Source organism: the organism of the source record quoted next, unplaced genomic scaffold, assembly GCF_019419815.1.
Source record: "Pyrus x bretschneideri cultivar Hongxiangsu unplaced genomic scaffold, Pyrus_bretschneideri_v1 Contig20, whole genome shotgun sequence".
In the NCBI taxonomy this organism is placed as follows: Eukaryota; Viridiplantae; Streptophyta; class Magnoliopsida; order Rosales; family Rosaceae; genus Pyrus; species Pyrus x bretschneideri.
The window spans coordinates 812,149-830,356 of NW_025999502.1; the positions used below are offsets into that span (position 1 = coordinate 812,149).

General features: G+C 36.3%; 2 protein-coding genes across 2 annotated transcripts; both read right to left on the reverse strand.

The window, feature by feature from the left end:
• Positions 1 to 1,059: 1,059 nt before the first annotated feature.
• LOC125477058 (protein PAF1 homolog) lies at positions 1,060 to 6,515 on the reverse strand. The gene is made up of 12 exons (XM_048583826.1): positions 5,131 to 6,515; positions 4,640 to 4,708; positions 4,037 to 4,144; positions 3,763 to 3,949; positions 3,600 to 3,673; positions 3,398 to 3,517; positions 2,936 to 3,041; positions 2,307 to 2,393; positions 2,149 to 2,217; positions 1,990 to 2,061; positions 1,730 to 1,873; positions 1,060 to 1,631 (listed from the first exon to the last, which is right to left on the reverse strand). The coding sequence occupies exons 1-12, from the start codon at positions 6,072 to 6,074 to the stop codon at positions 1,494 to 1,496; spliced, it is 2,118 nt and encodes a 705-aa protein (XP_048439783.1). The 5' UTR covers positions 6,075 to 6,515; the 3' UTR covers positions 1,060 to 1,493.
• Positions 6,516 to 15,181: 8,666 nt separating this feature from the next.
• Positions 15,182 to 15,749, reverse strand: LOC125477004. The gene is made up of 2 exons (XM_048583734.1): positions 15,506 to 15,749; positions 15,182 to 15,399 (listed from the first exon to the last, which is right to left on the reverse strand). Exons 1-2 carry the CDS (start codon positions 15,747 to 15,749, stop codon positions 15,182 to 15,184), a joined length of 462 nt encoding a protein of 153 aa, XP_048439691.1.
• Between the last annotated feature and the right edge of the window lie 2,459 nt (positions 15,750 to 18,208).

Here is an 18,208-nt window from a genome sequence, read left to right on the forward strand (position 1 = left end):
TTGGAGTGCTAATAACAATTCCCTTTTTTAAAAAAAACTTCTATTGTGCCGTGAGAATAAAAAGCTATAAAATAAAGTTGTTGAGTGTTTGGTTTTTTTTTTTTTTTTTTTTTTTTTTTTTTTTTTTTTTTGTTGTTTTTGTTGTTTTTGTACATGTGCTGTTAACAATCATTCAATTATTAACAGCACTTTGATCCAACGGACCCAGCTGCGGCTTGCTTAACTCTTCCACCCATGTGCGGAGATGATGATTATAATTCTTGAAATTTGATTGAACGACTAAAGTTATTATAACTTTTAAAGAAGGCCTATTTTTAGACGTTGAATCAAATTTCAAGAATCCAAATTGGTGGATTTGATAGAAGGAATCTAGAGAGGATCTCTTTCCTGACCCCTGGGACCTTTTGCCAGCCACCGGACCCAAAACTCGCCAAAAATTCATACTCAGAAATCTTAGACAAAAAGGAATGCTACAGACGCCTTAAGTACGCTTTGGTTTGGACGGTTACGGCAAAGTAGATGCTCGTCCCAAAATCCAATAGAATTTTACGAGCGAATCTAAGCTGCTTAAAATGCAATGTAGGCCATAATCTGAGTAATTGACTTGAGGTAAAGAAGGCATATTTGTGGATTTGCCCCTGGAACTTATATAGAGTTATCAATTTTTCCCGTAAATTTTAATTTTAACTGATTATCCCCTGAACTTTTATATTAGCCAATTTCCTCCTTGAACTTTAATTTTAGCCGATTACCTGCTAGAACTTTTATAAATAGCCAATTCTCCCTCCTGACGCTAGATTTTAAAAAATCTCATCTACTTTTCCCATCATTTTGATCACGCAAACAATACATAACAATATGAGGGCAAAAATGATGAAAATTTTTAAAATCTAACGGTAAGGGGGAAATTAGCTATTTATAAAAGTTTAGAGAGGTAATCAGCTAAAGTTAAAGTTCAGAGCGGAAATTAGCTAATTATAAAAGTTCAGAAGAGTAATCGGCTAAAATTAAAGTTTAGAAGAAAAATTTGCAGCTCTAGCGAGAGGGTGAACGGACAAATACCTCTGTAAAGTACGTAATATATTAATAACAAAATCAAATATTCAATAAAACAAGCAGGCGCACAATTTATTGCTGAATACCATATTACCTAATCAAGTAAAAGACATGGATTAGAACTGGTGGGAGGGAAAACCTATTCTTTCTGGATGAACTCGAGAGCACTATATTCAAATCAAAACGTTCTAAAACACGTCTAACTTCTTTACAAGGTTTCTTTTTCATCTTACCATTTCATGGTATCTGAGGAAAAATGTCTTCTGGCTAACGATACGTGCAGATATTTTGAAGATCGAATGGACGTCCCAAAAACAAGCTGTCAAATGAGTTCGAACTTGCCTTTACTTTGCATTGATATCCGATTGCAATTGGGCAGATTCCAGATAAGTTGCCAGCCTTCACGACAGTCAGCGACATTTGCATCAACGGAGAAATTAATCAGATAAATCATCGTCACCACCACTATATTCATCCATATCTTGGTGTCGTGCAATCTTTTGTGGCCTTTCAAGGGTATCTTCAACATCATAGCCTCTTGTTCTCAATTTTGATACAGATCCCCTTGAATAATCCTGAAAACAGCGGCAAGTCATGCAATTACAATCATTCGATTATTAAAACCCTATATTACCCCAAAGAAATTTAAATTTCAACAAATAGGTTCTCATACCCCTGCATCCTTTAGTTCAATTGACGCAACAGTTGGTCTCCGCCTAACCGTCACTCTTGCAGGTGCAGGAAAATGCTCAACTTCATCACTGGTTTTTACCTCTTTGGATCTCTTTTTTCTTAAAACAAGCTTTGTGGGAAGGGGCTGCATTGTAATGGAAAATTTATAACAACGATACCTTTGAAGACTTCTCCAAAAACAAAGATCAGGAAATACGTGCATGCATAATTAAAGATTAAATTCTCGATTCGAGGGGATACCGCATAGCGTGCTTCATCATCATCAAAGGAAACAAGGTACGTTGTGGGGTCGTGGACATCATCACCTCTTACCTGTTGAGACATGAATAGGCTTGTTATTAAATAAACAGTCAAAAAGTCAAACTTATTAACTTCTTAAACTGTGGACAAGGTACATACATCGTAATGATACTCGCGAACCCAAGAATATGAAACATCTTCAGATTCATCATAGGGATCTTTTGATAGCTGCCACGATTGAAATGGTAAATAATATATGAGCCCCAAGAGCAGCTATAAACTGTTAATGCTAATGTTCTCAAAACAAGCATGCCTACCTCATTCGGTGAAGGGACCATGTAAGCCAAAAATTTCTCAGGATTAGCTGGATCTACACCTGTTACCTTATAACTTTTCATTATGGCCTGTAATGGATGAGATCATAACAGATTACTAGCCAATTATTGGATGCTGAAGAAACATGAAAATATTCTAAGTACAACTTTGGAGAAATATGAAAACATTCAAATTCATCTAAAGCTAGGGACATTATGTTGTGCGATGGCACTTACATGCATTATTAATTGTTTCCCAACCAAAACGAATAAGCAACCACCTAAGACACATTAACAGGAAGTGAAGGAATACTGTTTGAAATATGGTTAGGAGCAAACCTGGGTAATTTTTTTAGTGGGAGACGAAGTGGATACAGGTTCTATTAGTTTTTCTTGTTTGCCTGCCAGAGCTTTAACCAGACCAATTCGTACAAATATGTTGGTCTTCAATTCATACAAACATGTTGGTCTTCTATTAGTTTTTTTTAATTCTATTATACTTCACAGATTTTGGGGCTTTCACTTCTAAACAATGTTATAGACTGCAATGCCCAAGACATTGAAAATGGAAGGTTTGAACATCTAAAATTTACGACAAAAAACTGGTTGCATGCATCATAACCCCAACTCACTCTTGATTCATAGGCATCATGAACCGACTGGTCCAACTTGCTGTAGATTTCTGAATCAGCAGTAGGAGCACCATCAAATGCTGCAAGGACAAATTGGTCGTCGTACCTGTTACAAAAGAATCATCAGTAACAGCCCTAAGTAAATATGAACATTCTAGAGGCAATACAATTTCTTTAAGTAAATGCTTTAGGTATTTAATTAATCAGCCACCAGCCCAATTGTTCATTCTCAGATTTGTCATCACTGAAATAATATCTACAATCTGCATGTACGCACGCCCATTTATGAACATAGATGCTTCTGATTTCTAAGTGTCTGGCGCCTAAAATAACAAGCTGTTAATAAACAGCACAGCTTGACTTAACCATACTCCATTGCCACCACGTATAATGACTTTACTTATATAGATCAGCAATAAAAGGATATATCATCATGTTAATAGAACATTAAATATTACATACCGGTCAAAATCAGGCAACAGAGGTAGAACCTCTTCAGCGTATAAGTTCTTGTTGGTTGCATGAACAGGTCGTGACTTGCAGGCCTCAAATGATGCCTCAATTTCCTTGATTTGTCTTTCCCTGAAAAATGATTCATTATAATTAGTCAATAAATAATAAATATTAGTTTCACAATCACAAGAGTAGGTGGGCACGGAGCAACCTGTCATTGAGTTTCTCCAAAATGTTGCGACCCTTCATTTCCCGCAGTTCTTTTGCTTGTTTTTCAGTTAAAGACTGTAGATGGCAATGCACATAATTATAACATAGCTTACCAATAATTTAAAGACATATTTCTCATCTAAAATAGAGCATTGTTTGACTACCTGTCTTGCAGACTCCATGCTAAGAGGAGATATATATTGGGTTTTAACTAGCCATGCAACCCCTTTATCAGTAGGCCGCTCTTTTCTTCTGATGCCATCCTTTTTCACAGGTGTCACTGCTACATCATCCCGCAATAATTCCTCATCTTCCAAAGCAAGGGGTAGTCTAACACTTGGAGGAGGAGGACTGATTGAACCAGTAAAAACATATGTTCGGAATTGTCTTGCAATACAAAACTATTGATCTTAAAAACTTTAGGGTTGAGTATGATACTTGTATACACTGAGGTCGAGTAGGTCAAGAGGAATCCCAAGATCTGGCTCAACGAAAAGCTTGGGCTTGTATGTTTTCTCCAACGATGTTATTGTGTATTTTGTATATCTGGGGGAGGGAGGGAAGATTGTAAAAGTTACCACAAAATAATAATTGAATTTGATCATGAAATTCGATAATTTGATAACAAAGGAATAAGGATAACAATTAAACAGCCGATCATATGTCATAAAGTCATTAGTTGAACCATAAGAATTGGTTCCCATAGTCCAAGCTTCAACAATAACTTAAAAACATGCTTGATCCCAGAATCCCAGTGATACTTAAACCGTAGAGTGGGTGTTAAAACATGAAAAAATCAACTCAACCTAGACTATTAGTTTCCTCAAAAGATTTAAAACTAAGCCGAGCCATGTAAATTAGTGTCCCCCACCACACCAATCTTTTCTGGATTTTATATTCTAACAGTTAAAATTTCATAAACTGCCAGTTACTCATTCTTGCATACTCAAAAGTCCATGAACCAGTGAACACGCATTACAACAAGGGCAAGCCTAAATGCATAATTGTCTAGATGGTTGAACAACAGAAGAGATGACTTACTGATCTTTCTCTTTCTTCAATGACATAAGCTTTGGCTGTGCACTAGGATCTGGAAGTTCATTCCTGAATCTTCAAAGAAAAGACAATTTAATTAGAGTCATCATAGGAGTAAACACAGAGTGGTGAGCGGACACTATTTCAAACTAAAATTATTTTGTTCTATTTTTCTTCGGAGTAGACTAAAAGAATGTTGTTCAGACATCTAGGACATATGAGATTGACTGTGACATACCGTCGGTAGTTTGAGACAAGGTTACATTTTAAAACATGTTATATTGCTTAAAAGATCATTATGTTCCACTAAACATATAGAATCAAATGAGTAGCAGTTCAACTTAAACTGTTAGGGAATGAATTATCATCATATTATCAAATCGGTATGGAGGTATCAAGGTTTGAAGTCGGTTTCCATTAAAACAGAAAAAGATTGAGTTCAATTAGAAAGGGCAAATTTATGTTCTTCAAACAAAGGTAATTGTTAGCATACTTACTTCAACTTGCATACAAATGTCGTTGGCTTCTTTAGCCTATTTTCAGTCCTCTCACCACTCAAAAATGGAGTAGCTCTCCTTTCCCCCATTCGCGACCCACCAATGGAACCATGTCCCTTCCCAGAAGACAACATATGCGTCTTCTGCACAACTGAGTTTTGGGAATCCTTCAGCTGCTGCCTATGCTTCTCTTCTTGCCTTTGTTTCTCAAACTCTCTCTTCTTCCTTAATCTCCTCTCTTCCTCCGTTTCCACTCTCCCTGGCGGCCCATTTGCTTTTTTTGCTGGCACTGAAGGAACAGGGGGCTTCTGCTGTTTTTCAGGAACCCCATGATTCATATGCCCACGTTCACGCCTCCCAGAAAGTGATGCCTCTCTGGAAGCCCCTTTGTCATGGGATCCCCTATCTACCCCACTATCCTTACTTTGAGGAGGCGGTGGTGGAGGTGAACCAGGGGGAGGTGGTGGCGGTGGTACCGAAGAATTCGGGGACAAAGGTGGTGGGGGCGGAGGTGGTGGCGGCTGCTGGATTGACTGGTGACTATACTGAGAATTCTGGTAGTACATGGGGGCTTGCGGAGGCTGTAATGGCATATTACTTTGCCCCACTGGAGGAGCTTGAGGGGGCGGTGGTGGTGGGTATGAAGACTCGGGTGGTGGTGGAGGCGGTGGTTGATAGTTGTATTGTGGTGGTGGACGAGGGTGTTGAGTTCTTGGAGGGGCATAACTACTATGCTGGTAATTGTAATTTGGTGGATACGAAGAAGGAGCCGCCGGAACAGCCCCATCGCTGCCACCAGAACCACCACTACTAGCATTATATCCCCAATTCTGGTTATACTGACTGCCTCGCTGTTGCGGTAGCGGCGGTGCTGGCGGTAGAGGGTTTTGATTTGGTGGTGGCGCGAACGATGATTGGGGTGGGAATGGCCGGTATGAAGCCATAGCTGAGCAAATTCTCGAGCACCAAACAATCTACTTTACCACAAAAAGCCAAATTCTACAACGTCCCTTCCAAATTCACTCTTATCAAAACCCTAAGGCAACAAATTTATCATCAAAATCCAAAACAAAATTCCCAATTGTAAGCTATATACGCACTTACATATCGAATAGCTGAGATATCTAAACAAAATCGAATACCAGAACCCTAGAAATTTGAAAATTTGACTTGAATGAGGGAGATTATATGCGAACGACAGGAAGCTAAGATTTCGCTCCAAACCCTAAATTACAGTTGCAGAGAGGATCAGAAAACCCTAAATTGAGTGACCAGAGAGAGATCGGAGATCGGAGGGAAGAAGACGCTGTTCCTCTGGGTATTTATATATGACACGACAAGGCGCACAGAGTGTTTGGTGAGCTCTCGGATTCTTTCACCACGTCACTCTGTTATTCTGTTTTTGGGTACAAGAAAGATTTTATCTTAGATTTCATAATTTGGCTGCATGTTAGTTTTTAACATTTTTTTTCAAATTTTTATTGAAATTATACAAAATTACAAATATGTGAAACTTTTAATTGTTTTTTTTTTTTTTTTAATTTTGTAAACGCTCCAATGATTTGTATAATTTTGGTGTGCGCCAACATGGGTTTATATTTTTATTGAGTAATTTAGTTATGTGGCCGTATCAACCAAATTTTAACAAAATTAACAGACTGATCGCAACGAACTTTCAAATTATAATCTTGAAGATGATCTTGTTTCCATAATAGGAGGGTATTTATTACCCTAAATTTGGAATCCCATATTTAGTGAGACCAGAATATCATGTTTATTATAGTGTTTCTTAAATTACCGCATAAATCCTCTCGTTTATTGTGTGTGTGTCTCGTATGTTACCAAGTTTGAATAAGAGACACGTGACATCTCATCAAGGCTACTGACGGTGCATTAATTTAAAATGTGTATATATATATATATATATGTTTTAGGAGGGATGTACGATAACATGTTAGCTAGTATATTTAGAAAACTAATGAAAATGGTCTAACAAAACTAGTTTTACTTTTAATTAATTGAAACGGTAGTAGGGCTTTGAACTCGAGTGTATTGGGTGCATCCGCTATAGTAAATATAAAGTTAAATTACATTTTAGTTCCTCAAAGTCAATTGTAACCTCATAAAAAATCTTTAAAACATTTCAATTTCATACATTTACTTAGTGTTTCATTTTAATCTCATACATGACATGGCTGCCAACTTGTGTCACGTGACTAAACAATTAATAAAATATTTAATTATTTTTAACATATGTAGGGGCATTTGTGGAACAAAAAATAATCACAAAAATCATGGAGGCGACATGTGAACTTTTACTCAAGTATGACAAGACTACTCTCATTAAATAGGCAGAACTCTCAATCAATTTGGGATATTCCCATTAAGATATTATCTCCTAATTAATATCTTGGAAATACCATTTCCTTGCACATCACATAACTTAGCCAATAGGAAGCTGCCATGTATAGGACAAAACCTTCAGCATGGCATGCCACTACCTCTTATAAATACCCTCATCACCTCCAAGTTTCAGTAAGTTTTTTGCTAAGAATATAAGCCTTAAACACTTACTCTTTCTAGAAAAACTAACTTAGGCATCAATGATTCAACGTGAGGCTTTGGTATTTGATTAAAAGTGTTGATTGCTTTGTAGGTACAAATTTATCAAGACTGAAAACAGCGGATTGTTGCTACCATAATATAGTTAATTAAAATAATGATTGTTGAATTCGTTGAAAAGTAACAAGATGATTGTATATTAGGGGGTGTAGTCAATCTCGGATTTGAGAGGATTTTAAAAGACTTTAAAATACTAGGCAGTCCTCAAATCTCTACCAACCTCAGGCACACACAGGTACCACCATATACTTTGGTAGAATCTCTTTTTGTAAGCATTTCACAGTATTGTACACAGTTTGAGCTGGGTTTTTTTTATGAGCTCTCGAGTCAGAGGGGAATCACGTTGATGCTTGTAATACCCCGTATTAAAAAAAATGGTTATATGTGTGTGTGTGTGTGTGTGTGTGTGTGGGTAATTATTTTTACGTAATGATTTTATTAGATTTCTTTTATGCAAGAACCTACTTTCGATATGTAAAATAGTTTTTGCTACAAATTATTTCAAAAACTAGCTAGTAGTATTTCATGTTCATATGTAATTAGAGATATTTTTAGTTTGAATTGGAGAAGGAGATTATGATGAGTTTGGCTTTACTTTTCTCACAAAGGCTAAGTGGCGCTTTGGCAACCATTAGAGAATAAAGAGGAGGGGTTAGTCACTACTCTAGATAGGTTGAGGTGGAAAGTTTGTAATCATTAGGAGTTAATGATTGGTGATTATTCACCACTCCAAAATGTGGAGGTGGGAAGCCTTTGGCTTATATGTGTGACTAACTGCATGAGTTGGCAATATTTTGTGGTTTTAGAGTGATGATTCACAAGGTTAAGAGGAATCTTAATCATTTGGCTACAATATTCTCTATTCAATTTTGTTCCAAATCTTCCAAGGAGGTGAGAACGGGTGGGATTCATATTCCTTAGAGTTTGGACGTGGCTTTTGATGCAAGGAACATCTTGCATGATATTCATTTGTTCATAATTAACTAGACACTTGTTGATTTGCCACTTGAACACTTATCATTCTTAATCATTAGGACAACACTTGTTGCCTTGGTATTGGAACACATTTTATGTCTAATGATTGGCACCACACTTGGTTTCTTTCTATTAGCACATTTGGGAGATATTTTGGAGATGAAGATGTCATGCAATCTTTATAAAGGAAGGAGCAAGAACCAACGGAAGACATGGAGAAAAAGAGAGACGAAGAAGAAGAAAAAAAGAAGAAGGAACCACTCCAACAAGAAAGCAATTCTCCCTTTCATATTACCTTCTTATATTTCTTTAAAATGTTCTTAGGGCTTTAAGCCATCTTTCATTGTATTTGTAGGTCCCTATATATATAGTGAAATACAATGAAAACAAACCCGAGTGGATGTAGTTGATTTGGCGAACCATTTAAATCTTGTGTTGTTTATGCATTTACATTGGGAGATCATTGCCATGAGAAGCATTTCCACCAAACTATCGAAAATCTCTATTTATTTCCTTGAGAATGATGTACAAAAAGTGTGAGACAAATCCCAGAAAAAATACATGAGACCTTACCCAACAAATCTCCACCAAACTCACCATCATTTTCATCTATCAAAAGAAAGATATCCAAAACAACTAGAAATTCGTCCAGCCTATTTAAGAGCCCAAAACACCATCATCCATAGATTATATCATAGTACTTTCTTCATGAGAGTTGTTTATCTGTCTGTCTACCATGATATATCCAACTTTCAGGAAAATCCAACAGTGCGATCGTCCAATATGTTTAAAATACCAACTTAGTCTCTAATCCCGCAGAAAACTGGACAGCCAAGTTATGAGCACCAAAACTCCATTTTGTAGAGCTCCAATCAAAACACTTCCTTCACAAAAGTTGTTCCTTATCATCTCATCTATAACACATCCAAAAGCCACAACAATCGAACCTATGTTCTGACTTGTACCCCAGTTCGAACAGCTGATGTTCAGTTGAGCTAGCCTTCTCTACCAACCTTTTTGCATGGCCAACATCTCCAGTTTCTTTCTCTCCCTTTCATGGAAGTTTTTCAGCAATCCGACTCCTATTATATATGTAGAATTTTAGCTATATTAAAGAAGAGGAAGGGAAGTGGTGAAGGAAGAAAAAGAACAAGAGGGAGGAAATGAAATTGAAACAATAAAAAAATGAGGAAATGGTAACATATTGCTTATCATTTACATTAAAGATTATTATTTTATTAATATTATGATTATATTACTCTTTTTACTAATCAAATTGATTTATATTGAAATTTGCAGGCTTGTTAGATAAAATGTAGGTATTGGTATCGATATGAACACTGACATATACATAAAAATTCATGCAAAGCAAGAAAAAGAGTTGTGTTGAGTTGTGTAAAGTGTTTTGCATTGTGAGGATATTCAAGGGCTCAAGTTTGCCTTGAATATAAAATAATGAACCTTGTATATGTCAGGAGTAGGATGTAGGGCTTGAGTATATAAATTGGTTGATTATAAAATAATGAAATCTTGTATATGTCAGGCATCGAGGGAAGGGTTTGAATATACAATTAGGCATCGGTGGAAGTACTTGTTTAATAAAGTGGAAATTGAGAGTTTAATTACAAAAATTGGGTTAAGGGATGAACGGGAGTTAACTCATATTCTAAGGTATTCGAAGCCAAGTGGTATAAGCATGGTATAAAACGTGCAGGCTTAGGTGCCTTAGGTATGTGTTGACTGTTATCCATATTGTTTGTATGATCAAAACACAAGATATACAATTATATAAATTTATATGAAGCACTTACTTGTTGAAGGTGCAGTAGCCATGCAAACAATGCGTGATTGAGAACACCAACTCTGGTACGTTTGTCGTGATCAAGAGAAAACACCAACTCTTCTACGAACTTCTAGCTTGATGACAATGCTCTATAGGAAACCTTAGTTGTCGTGTCTAGGGTTAGCAGGGATTGGTGTTTATATACTAGCCAAAAAGTCTTAGATTCCGTCTATAAGGCAAAATTAAAACTCTCTTTTCTTGGCTCTCAAGTAAAATATCATAATCATATATTATTAAGGATTCAATCAAAACCTACTTACAATGTAAGACACTTAATGTAGGGTTGATATAAGTAAATCAAATCGCAACTTAACTAATCTCCAACTTATACATTCCTATTACATATAGTAGACCATTTATGGTTGATTTATGTTGAATAAATCCAACATTCTTCCACTTGGTCTACTAATTATAATGATCATGCTTCAAAACATATGTCGGAGGTCATTGTTTCTTTAATGGCCATATCACTGCGATCCAATCCCATCCTTAATTCAAATTTCTGTCAAATGGACTTCTCAATGTAGGATTAACAAGGTTGTAAAGATATTTCATCTCAAAACCTTCGTAATCACATACACTGAGTCAACCATTCACATGAAAACCATCAGATTATGATCTAGAGATGAACTTTAACTCAAGAACGGTCTTACTCTGTATCATCTCAGGTCCACTTTATCGTAACTTTCATAAGTCACACCTTATGCTTTTAAACGGTCTACATGTTTACCAATGCAAACTTTTTACCATTCCAAAGTCACACTTATGCTTTTAAGCAGTCCACATGTTTGCCAATGCAAACCTTTTATCATTCCAAAATGACATGTTATGCTTTTCAAGCATTTTGCATGTTTGCCAACGCAAACTTTTATTATTCCAAAATAAACTTATGCCAAAAGAATTAAATATGCAAGCATCATGTGAACACAAATAATTAAAATAAAAAAAAAACAATCTTTATTCAAACCTAACCTCGGAAACAAACCACATCTCAAAACTCAAAGCTCAGTGAGTTTAGCTCACTTATTTTACTGCAGTTAAAAAACAATTTTCTACTCCCACTAACTCAGCATCTCAAAGTTCGAGATCAATCCCATATTTTCTACATGCTTCTTCAAAGACATGACTGAAAGTGGCTTGTTCAAGGGATCTACAAGCATTGATGCAATATCAATATAGCTAATCTTTATGAACCTTGCTTAATCTTTTCCTTAATCAACTTGTACTTGATATGCATGTGTTTGGTCCCAAAAGACCTCTTGTTGTTCTTTGAATAGAAAACTGCAACAGTATTGTCACAAAATATCTGCAACGGATTTATGACAATATTGAGAACTCTCTTTCCCTCTATAAACTTTCCAATCCATACTGCCTGGGAAGTAGCTTCAATGCAAGCCATGTATTCTGCCATCATGGTAGATGTAGCTATGTTCTTTTGTTTCATACTTTTCCACAAGATTGCACCTCTTGCCATCATAAAAATGTAGCTAGAAGTTGATTTCAATGAGTCTTGACATCTTGCGAAATCTGAATCACAGTAGCTAACCAACTCGAGCATATCACTTCTCTTGTATACCAATTTATAGTCTTTGGTTTTTTGCAAATATCTGAGCATCTTTTTTGCTGCAATCCAATAAGCATGTCCAGGATTCGACTGATATCTCCCCAGCAAACTGAATGCAAAAGCAATGTTAGGTCTGGTGCATACTTGTGCATACATTAGGCTCCCTACGACTGAAGCATGTGGTTTATCATTCATCTCAAGCTTTTTAGCTTCAATTTTGGGACTTTGCAGTTTACTCAACTTATCCCCTTTTGTTACTGGTACATCACAACCACTACATGTTGACATATTGAACCTCTTGAGTATTTTCTCAATATACCCCTTATGTGATAGCCTAAGTAGTCCTCTGTTTTTGTCATGAGTGATTTCGATTCCCAAGACATAAAAGGCTTCACCCATGTCCTTCATCTCAAAGTTATCACTGAGTATTATTTTAGTTTCATGCAGTAAAGGTCAAGTTAGTGCTTGCTATGAAAATATCATCCACATAAAGCACCAATATGGTGAAGAGTCTCCCACTGGATTTAAAATATATACACTCATCTTTAGAATTCTCAATAAAACTGTGTGATTGCATAACTTCAACAAAGCTCAAGTACCATTGTCTTGAGGCCTATTTTAGGCCATAAATCGACTTCCTGAGTTTGCAGACCAATTCCTTACCATCAGCATCAATGAATCCCTCAAGTTGTCACATATAAGTTTCTTCCTCCAAAGTGCCATTTAGGAATGCAGTTTTTACATCCATTTGATGTAAATAAAGATCATAGTGAGCCACCAAAGCCATTACAAACTTGAATGAATCTTTTGTTGAGACTGGTGATAATGTCTCATTGTAATCAATTCCCTCTTGTTGAGTGTATACCTTGGCTACAAGTCTAGCCTTAAATCTTTCAATTTCTCCATTGGAGTCCTTCTTGGTCTTATATACCCACTTACATCCGATCGGTTTTGCTCCCTTTGGTAACACTGCAAGTTCCCACACTTGATTCTTCTTCATGGATTCAAGTTCACTCTCCATGGCTTTCACCCACTCTTCTTGCTGCAATCCACTTATAGCCTCTTATAAGTTACAGATTCACCAATATTAATATCTGCTTCACTCAAATACGGCACAAAATCATTTGAGATAGTTTACTTCCTCAGTCTTGTAGATTTTCAAAGCATAGGTGCAAGGACTTCAGGAATTGGTTCTGTGACTTATACTGGTTCATATGGAGCATCATTAGTAACATGTGGTTTTTCCATGTTGCCTATGGTGTTATCAGTGACATCCATTAAATCATTTTGCACAACATTCTCAGTATTCTCAGTAACTGGTGGCAAAAGAAGATTGTGACTTGTGTTTGAAGTCTCTACACCAATGCCTTCTACATTTTCTTGTAAATTAGATTATCTTGTTTTTCAAAAACCAAGTTGTGATTTAAGGCTCCCTTTATCATCTCTTCTATGAACTTCACTCTATTTGTCTCAATGAAACACATAGAATTTCCAGGGCAATAAAATCTATATCCCTTGGTTCTTGGTGGATAACCAATGAAATAACAACTCACAGTTTTGGAGTCTAACTTCTTTTCATAAGGATTATATGCCTTTGCTTCTACTTTACATCCTCATATTCTCAAAGGTAACAAGCTAGGCTTTCTGTTGTTCCAAAGTTCAAAGGGTGTTGAAGTGATAGACTTGCTTGGTGCCCTGTTGCAGATATAGTTTGCAGTTTTAATTGCATCACCCCATAGAAACATTGGCAAGTTGGTAATGCTACAATTCCTTCAAGGTACGATTCTTTCTCTCAGAAACACCATTCTGTTGTGGTGTTCCAGGATTTTTATATTGAGCTACAATTCCTTCACTTTGCAAATAAAGTGCAAAAGGTCCTGGATTTCTTCCATGTTCAATGTATCTTCCATAGTATTCACCACCTCTGTCAGACCTCACAGTTTTGATTTTCTTATCCAACTATTTTTCAACTTTAGCCTTGTAAAGAAAAGCATTCAGAGCACTGGACTTCTCAGTAAGCAAATATAAGTAACAATATCTCAAATGGTCATCTATGAATGTTATGAAGTACCTATAACCATCATACGTAGGCATAGGGAAAGGACCACATATGTCAGTGTGTGTAAGCTCTAGTAATCCATTACTTCTTATTGCATCTATCTTGTGTGAACTCACCATTTGTCCTTTAATGCATTCAATACATGTAACTGGATTATCAAACTCAAGTGGTGGAAGCATGCCACTTTTACGTAGGTTCTTTATTCTCTCAATTGAAATATGCCCTAATCTTTTGTGCCAAAGAGTGGAGGAAGTCTCATTTTGATTCAATCTCTTTTGTCTGACCATGTGTGCTACATGTTTTAACTCTTTGCAATTCAGTCTAAACATCCCACCAACATGCAAACCATTTCCAACAAGCTGAGAATTTTTATAGATTGAAAAACCACTGTCATTTATTGAAAAGGCAAAATTCTTCATAACTAGCTAACTAACTGATGCTAGATTCCTTTGAATTGAAGGTACATAGTACACATTCTCAAGGTTTAATGTAAAACCAGACTCTAACTTTATTCTAACTGTTCAAATGAACTTGACAGCAGCTCTTCCTCCATTCCCAACGATCACTAAGACTTTATCCCTTTTTGGCACTCTCTTGCTTATGAATCCCTGTAATGAATTTGCCACGTGTATTGAAGCACCATTGTCAATCCACCAAGAATCCCAAGCATATTCAATATTATTTGTTTCAAAACAAACTAAAACTTCACCTTTAAAAATCATAACATTACCTTTCCCCTTGCCATTGTCAATCCACTTTTTGTATTTTTGGCAATCCACTTCTTGCAGAAAAAACACTTGCCTTTGACAGCTTTGGAACCTTTGTTTGCACCTAGCTTGGAGTGATTTGATGCTCCCTTGTTGTAATCTTGCCTTGTAGTATTGTTATGGTGGTCAGTCACCATATTCACTTTCCTTTCAAAAAATTTATGCCTTATATGTTGCTCCTCATGCACACAAATCACAATCGGTTCATTCAGACTCTACTTTTACTTTTGTGCATTGTATGTGTTTTTCAGTTGTGAATACTCATTTGGCAACGAGTGAAGTGCCACATGAACTAAGAAAGGATCACTCATAGGGACCTTGAGAGCATTTAATTTTGCACCAATATCTAGCAGTTTTAATATATGCTCCCTTACATAACCTATACCATTATACATTTTCCACATGAGCTCATTCATGAGATTCCCAGTTTCTGCCTTATCTGATTCCTTGAATTTTTCATCAATAGATGCCAAGAACTCCTTGGCATTCTCGGACTTAGGGATGCCAAGAACTCCTTGAATTTTTCATCAATAGATGCCAAGAACTCCTTGAATTTTTCACTGTATCAGACATGGACTTCTTGATCACCAAAAGAGCAATTCGATTAGCCTTCTGCCACTTTTCATAATTTGATTTGACATCAACTGTAGCATCTGTAGCAGGTTCTGGAGGAGAATCTTCCCTTGTTGCCATGTCTAAATCCATTAATCCCAGACAGATTTCCAAGTCTTGTTTCCACTTTTTGTAGTTTGTTCCACTTAGGGTCTGAACAGTGTTCACAGCATTCATCACTGAATATATATACAACATGCATGCATAGATTAAACCAATCCCAAAAACTTTATAAAAACGAAATTGATTCGACACTTGTGAGCAAGATGAATCAATATGTCTTCTGACATTGATTTATGTGTTATACCAGTTACCTTCATGTTGATTTCCAACACTTGTGAGCAAGATGAGAACCTTCACTACTGATATAGCACATAAATCATGTCATACCATTCATATATGATCCATCAACACTTGTGAGCAAGAAGAACAGTCTCTATATCATATATTGAATGCAATTTTATGAACAACAACTTTACTACATGATTCAATCTCTCACGATAAACGGTTGTAGCTTGAAAATATGATTAACTGAATTATGCAGATGATGTCCATATCAACCTTATAAGTACCGAAGTACTAATGATCATGCAGAACAGTTAAAACTGGCATGAATTAAAAACTATGCAAACACTGAATGTTTTCGATAGTCATCAAATATAGTTATAACTTTATACATGCAGGTTGATCAATCGAAAACATATGCGGTATTGATTCTTTATTGGTTTTTTAACCATACAAACAATGGCTCTGATACCAATTGTTATCCATATTGTTTGTATGATCAAAACACAAGATATACAATTATATAAATTTATATGAAGCACTTACTTGTTGAAGGTGCAGCAGCCATGCAACCAATGCATGATTGAGAGAACACCAACTCTGATACGTTTGCCATGATCGAGAGAAAACACCAACTTTTGTGCGAACTCCTAGCTTGATAACAATGCTCTATGGGAAGCCTTAGTTGTCGTGTCTAGGATTAGCAGGGATCGGTGTTTATATACTAGCCAAAAAGTCTTAGATTCTGTCCATAAGGAAAAACTAAAACTCTCATTTGGCTCTCAAGTAAAATATCATAATCATATATTATTAAGGATTCAATCAAAACCTACTTATAATGTAAGACACTTAATGTAGGGTTGATATAAGGAAATCAAATCGCAACTTAACTGATCTCCAACTTATACATTCCTATTACATATAGTAGACCATTTATGGTTGATTTATGTAGAATAAATCCAACATTAATGGGATTAAAAGGGAGTGAGTACATTCATGAATCTCATTGCATATATTTTATGTATTTGCAAGAGCTACTCATTTCAATTATTATTTCGTTGGTACTTTTTGTTGTGAATTAATTTATGCACTATTTTATTTCCGCTGTGTATTCAATAAATTATATGTGGTAAACTCAAGTTTTATCATGTAAGATTTTGTGCTGTGATGTATTGTGTTTTAGTTATTAATCAATTTTATTGTAAATTTTTTCATTATGTCTTGGTTGTAGATTTTATTTTTATAGCTAAGATATGGCTCACATCCTAACTCGTGAATAGTCTTTATTCGCAGGTTGGGGCGTGACAATGCTCAATGATTAGAACCCAATGTAGTGTTCAACATCTTTGATCCCTACTCTACAGAATATTAGTTTGAAGCATTCAAGGATATATCATATATATATAGGATTTTGGTTAATAATGGAAAAATGAAGTTAGAGTCAGGCTTGGTTGACTACAAGGCGTGCAAGGGAGCAGGTAACAGTTTCTGATACTAGTTTTCTGTATTATTATGACCCCTAGACCTTAATTAGGCAGGTAACAGTTTCTAGGATTTTGTTTAATAATACTCTCTCGCCATTCTGATTTTTTAATGTCTTTGGTACTACAAGCACTACTGAAGTACTACATTGTATGCCTCTGGCAAAAGGGCAGTCGGTGGTGATGGTTGTTGATGATGTAGTGCTCAAAAGCTCACCAAAGTTCTGTTCATCTATCAATTGAGAGAGAGATGGAGCCGTAATGATGTGAAAGAGAACCCAAAAAGGAAGGGGATAAAGTGGCTATCAAGTACAGTAGGGCAAGGGGAAAAGATTTGTCCTTTTTTTTTTTCAATAAAAAAATTATATGAAAATCCACTAAAATCTACAAATCAAATTCATTCAAATTCTTTAAAATCCACTAAAATCGGCAGCCTCGCACTAGTTAAGGGGTAAGTGCGGGGGTGGGGGAGCGGGGAGTATTTGGCAGTTTACTCAATGATGAATACGACAGGAATGAGGATATAGCGGATATTTTGAGTGATGTTGGAATCAAATTCGAGCACGTCAGCGGACAGAGGAGAAATCCAGTCAGAATTGCCCATAATCTCCATCAAAGAGAGAAATGGAGTCGATTGGAAGTGGTTGAATCCAAAAAATCAAAGTCCCACACTTGACCACATAATGTGAAGAGGACGCACAGTCGGCTACGCCTGAGAAGACTTTCTCGTATCCGAGCATTTTTTCTTCCGTACAATCGACTCCGCAGTCGAACGCAAGAGTCCACCGGCCGAAAGGTCCCGTCAACTGGAGCATGAAGCATGTTTTCCCATCAATATTTATGTTTTTATATCAGATTGTATGCCAAGAC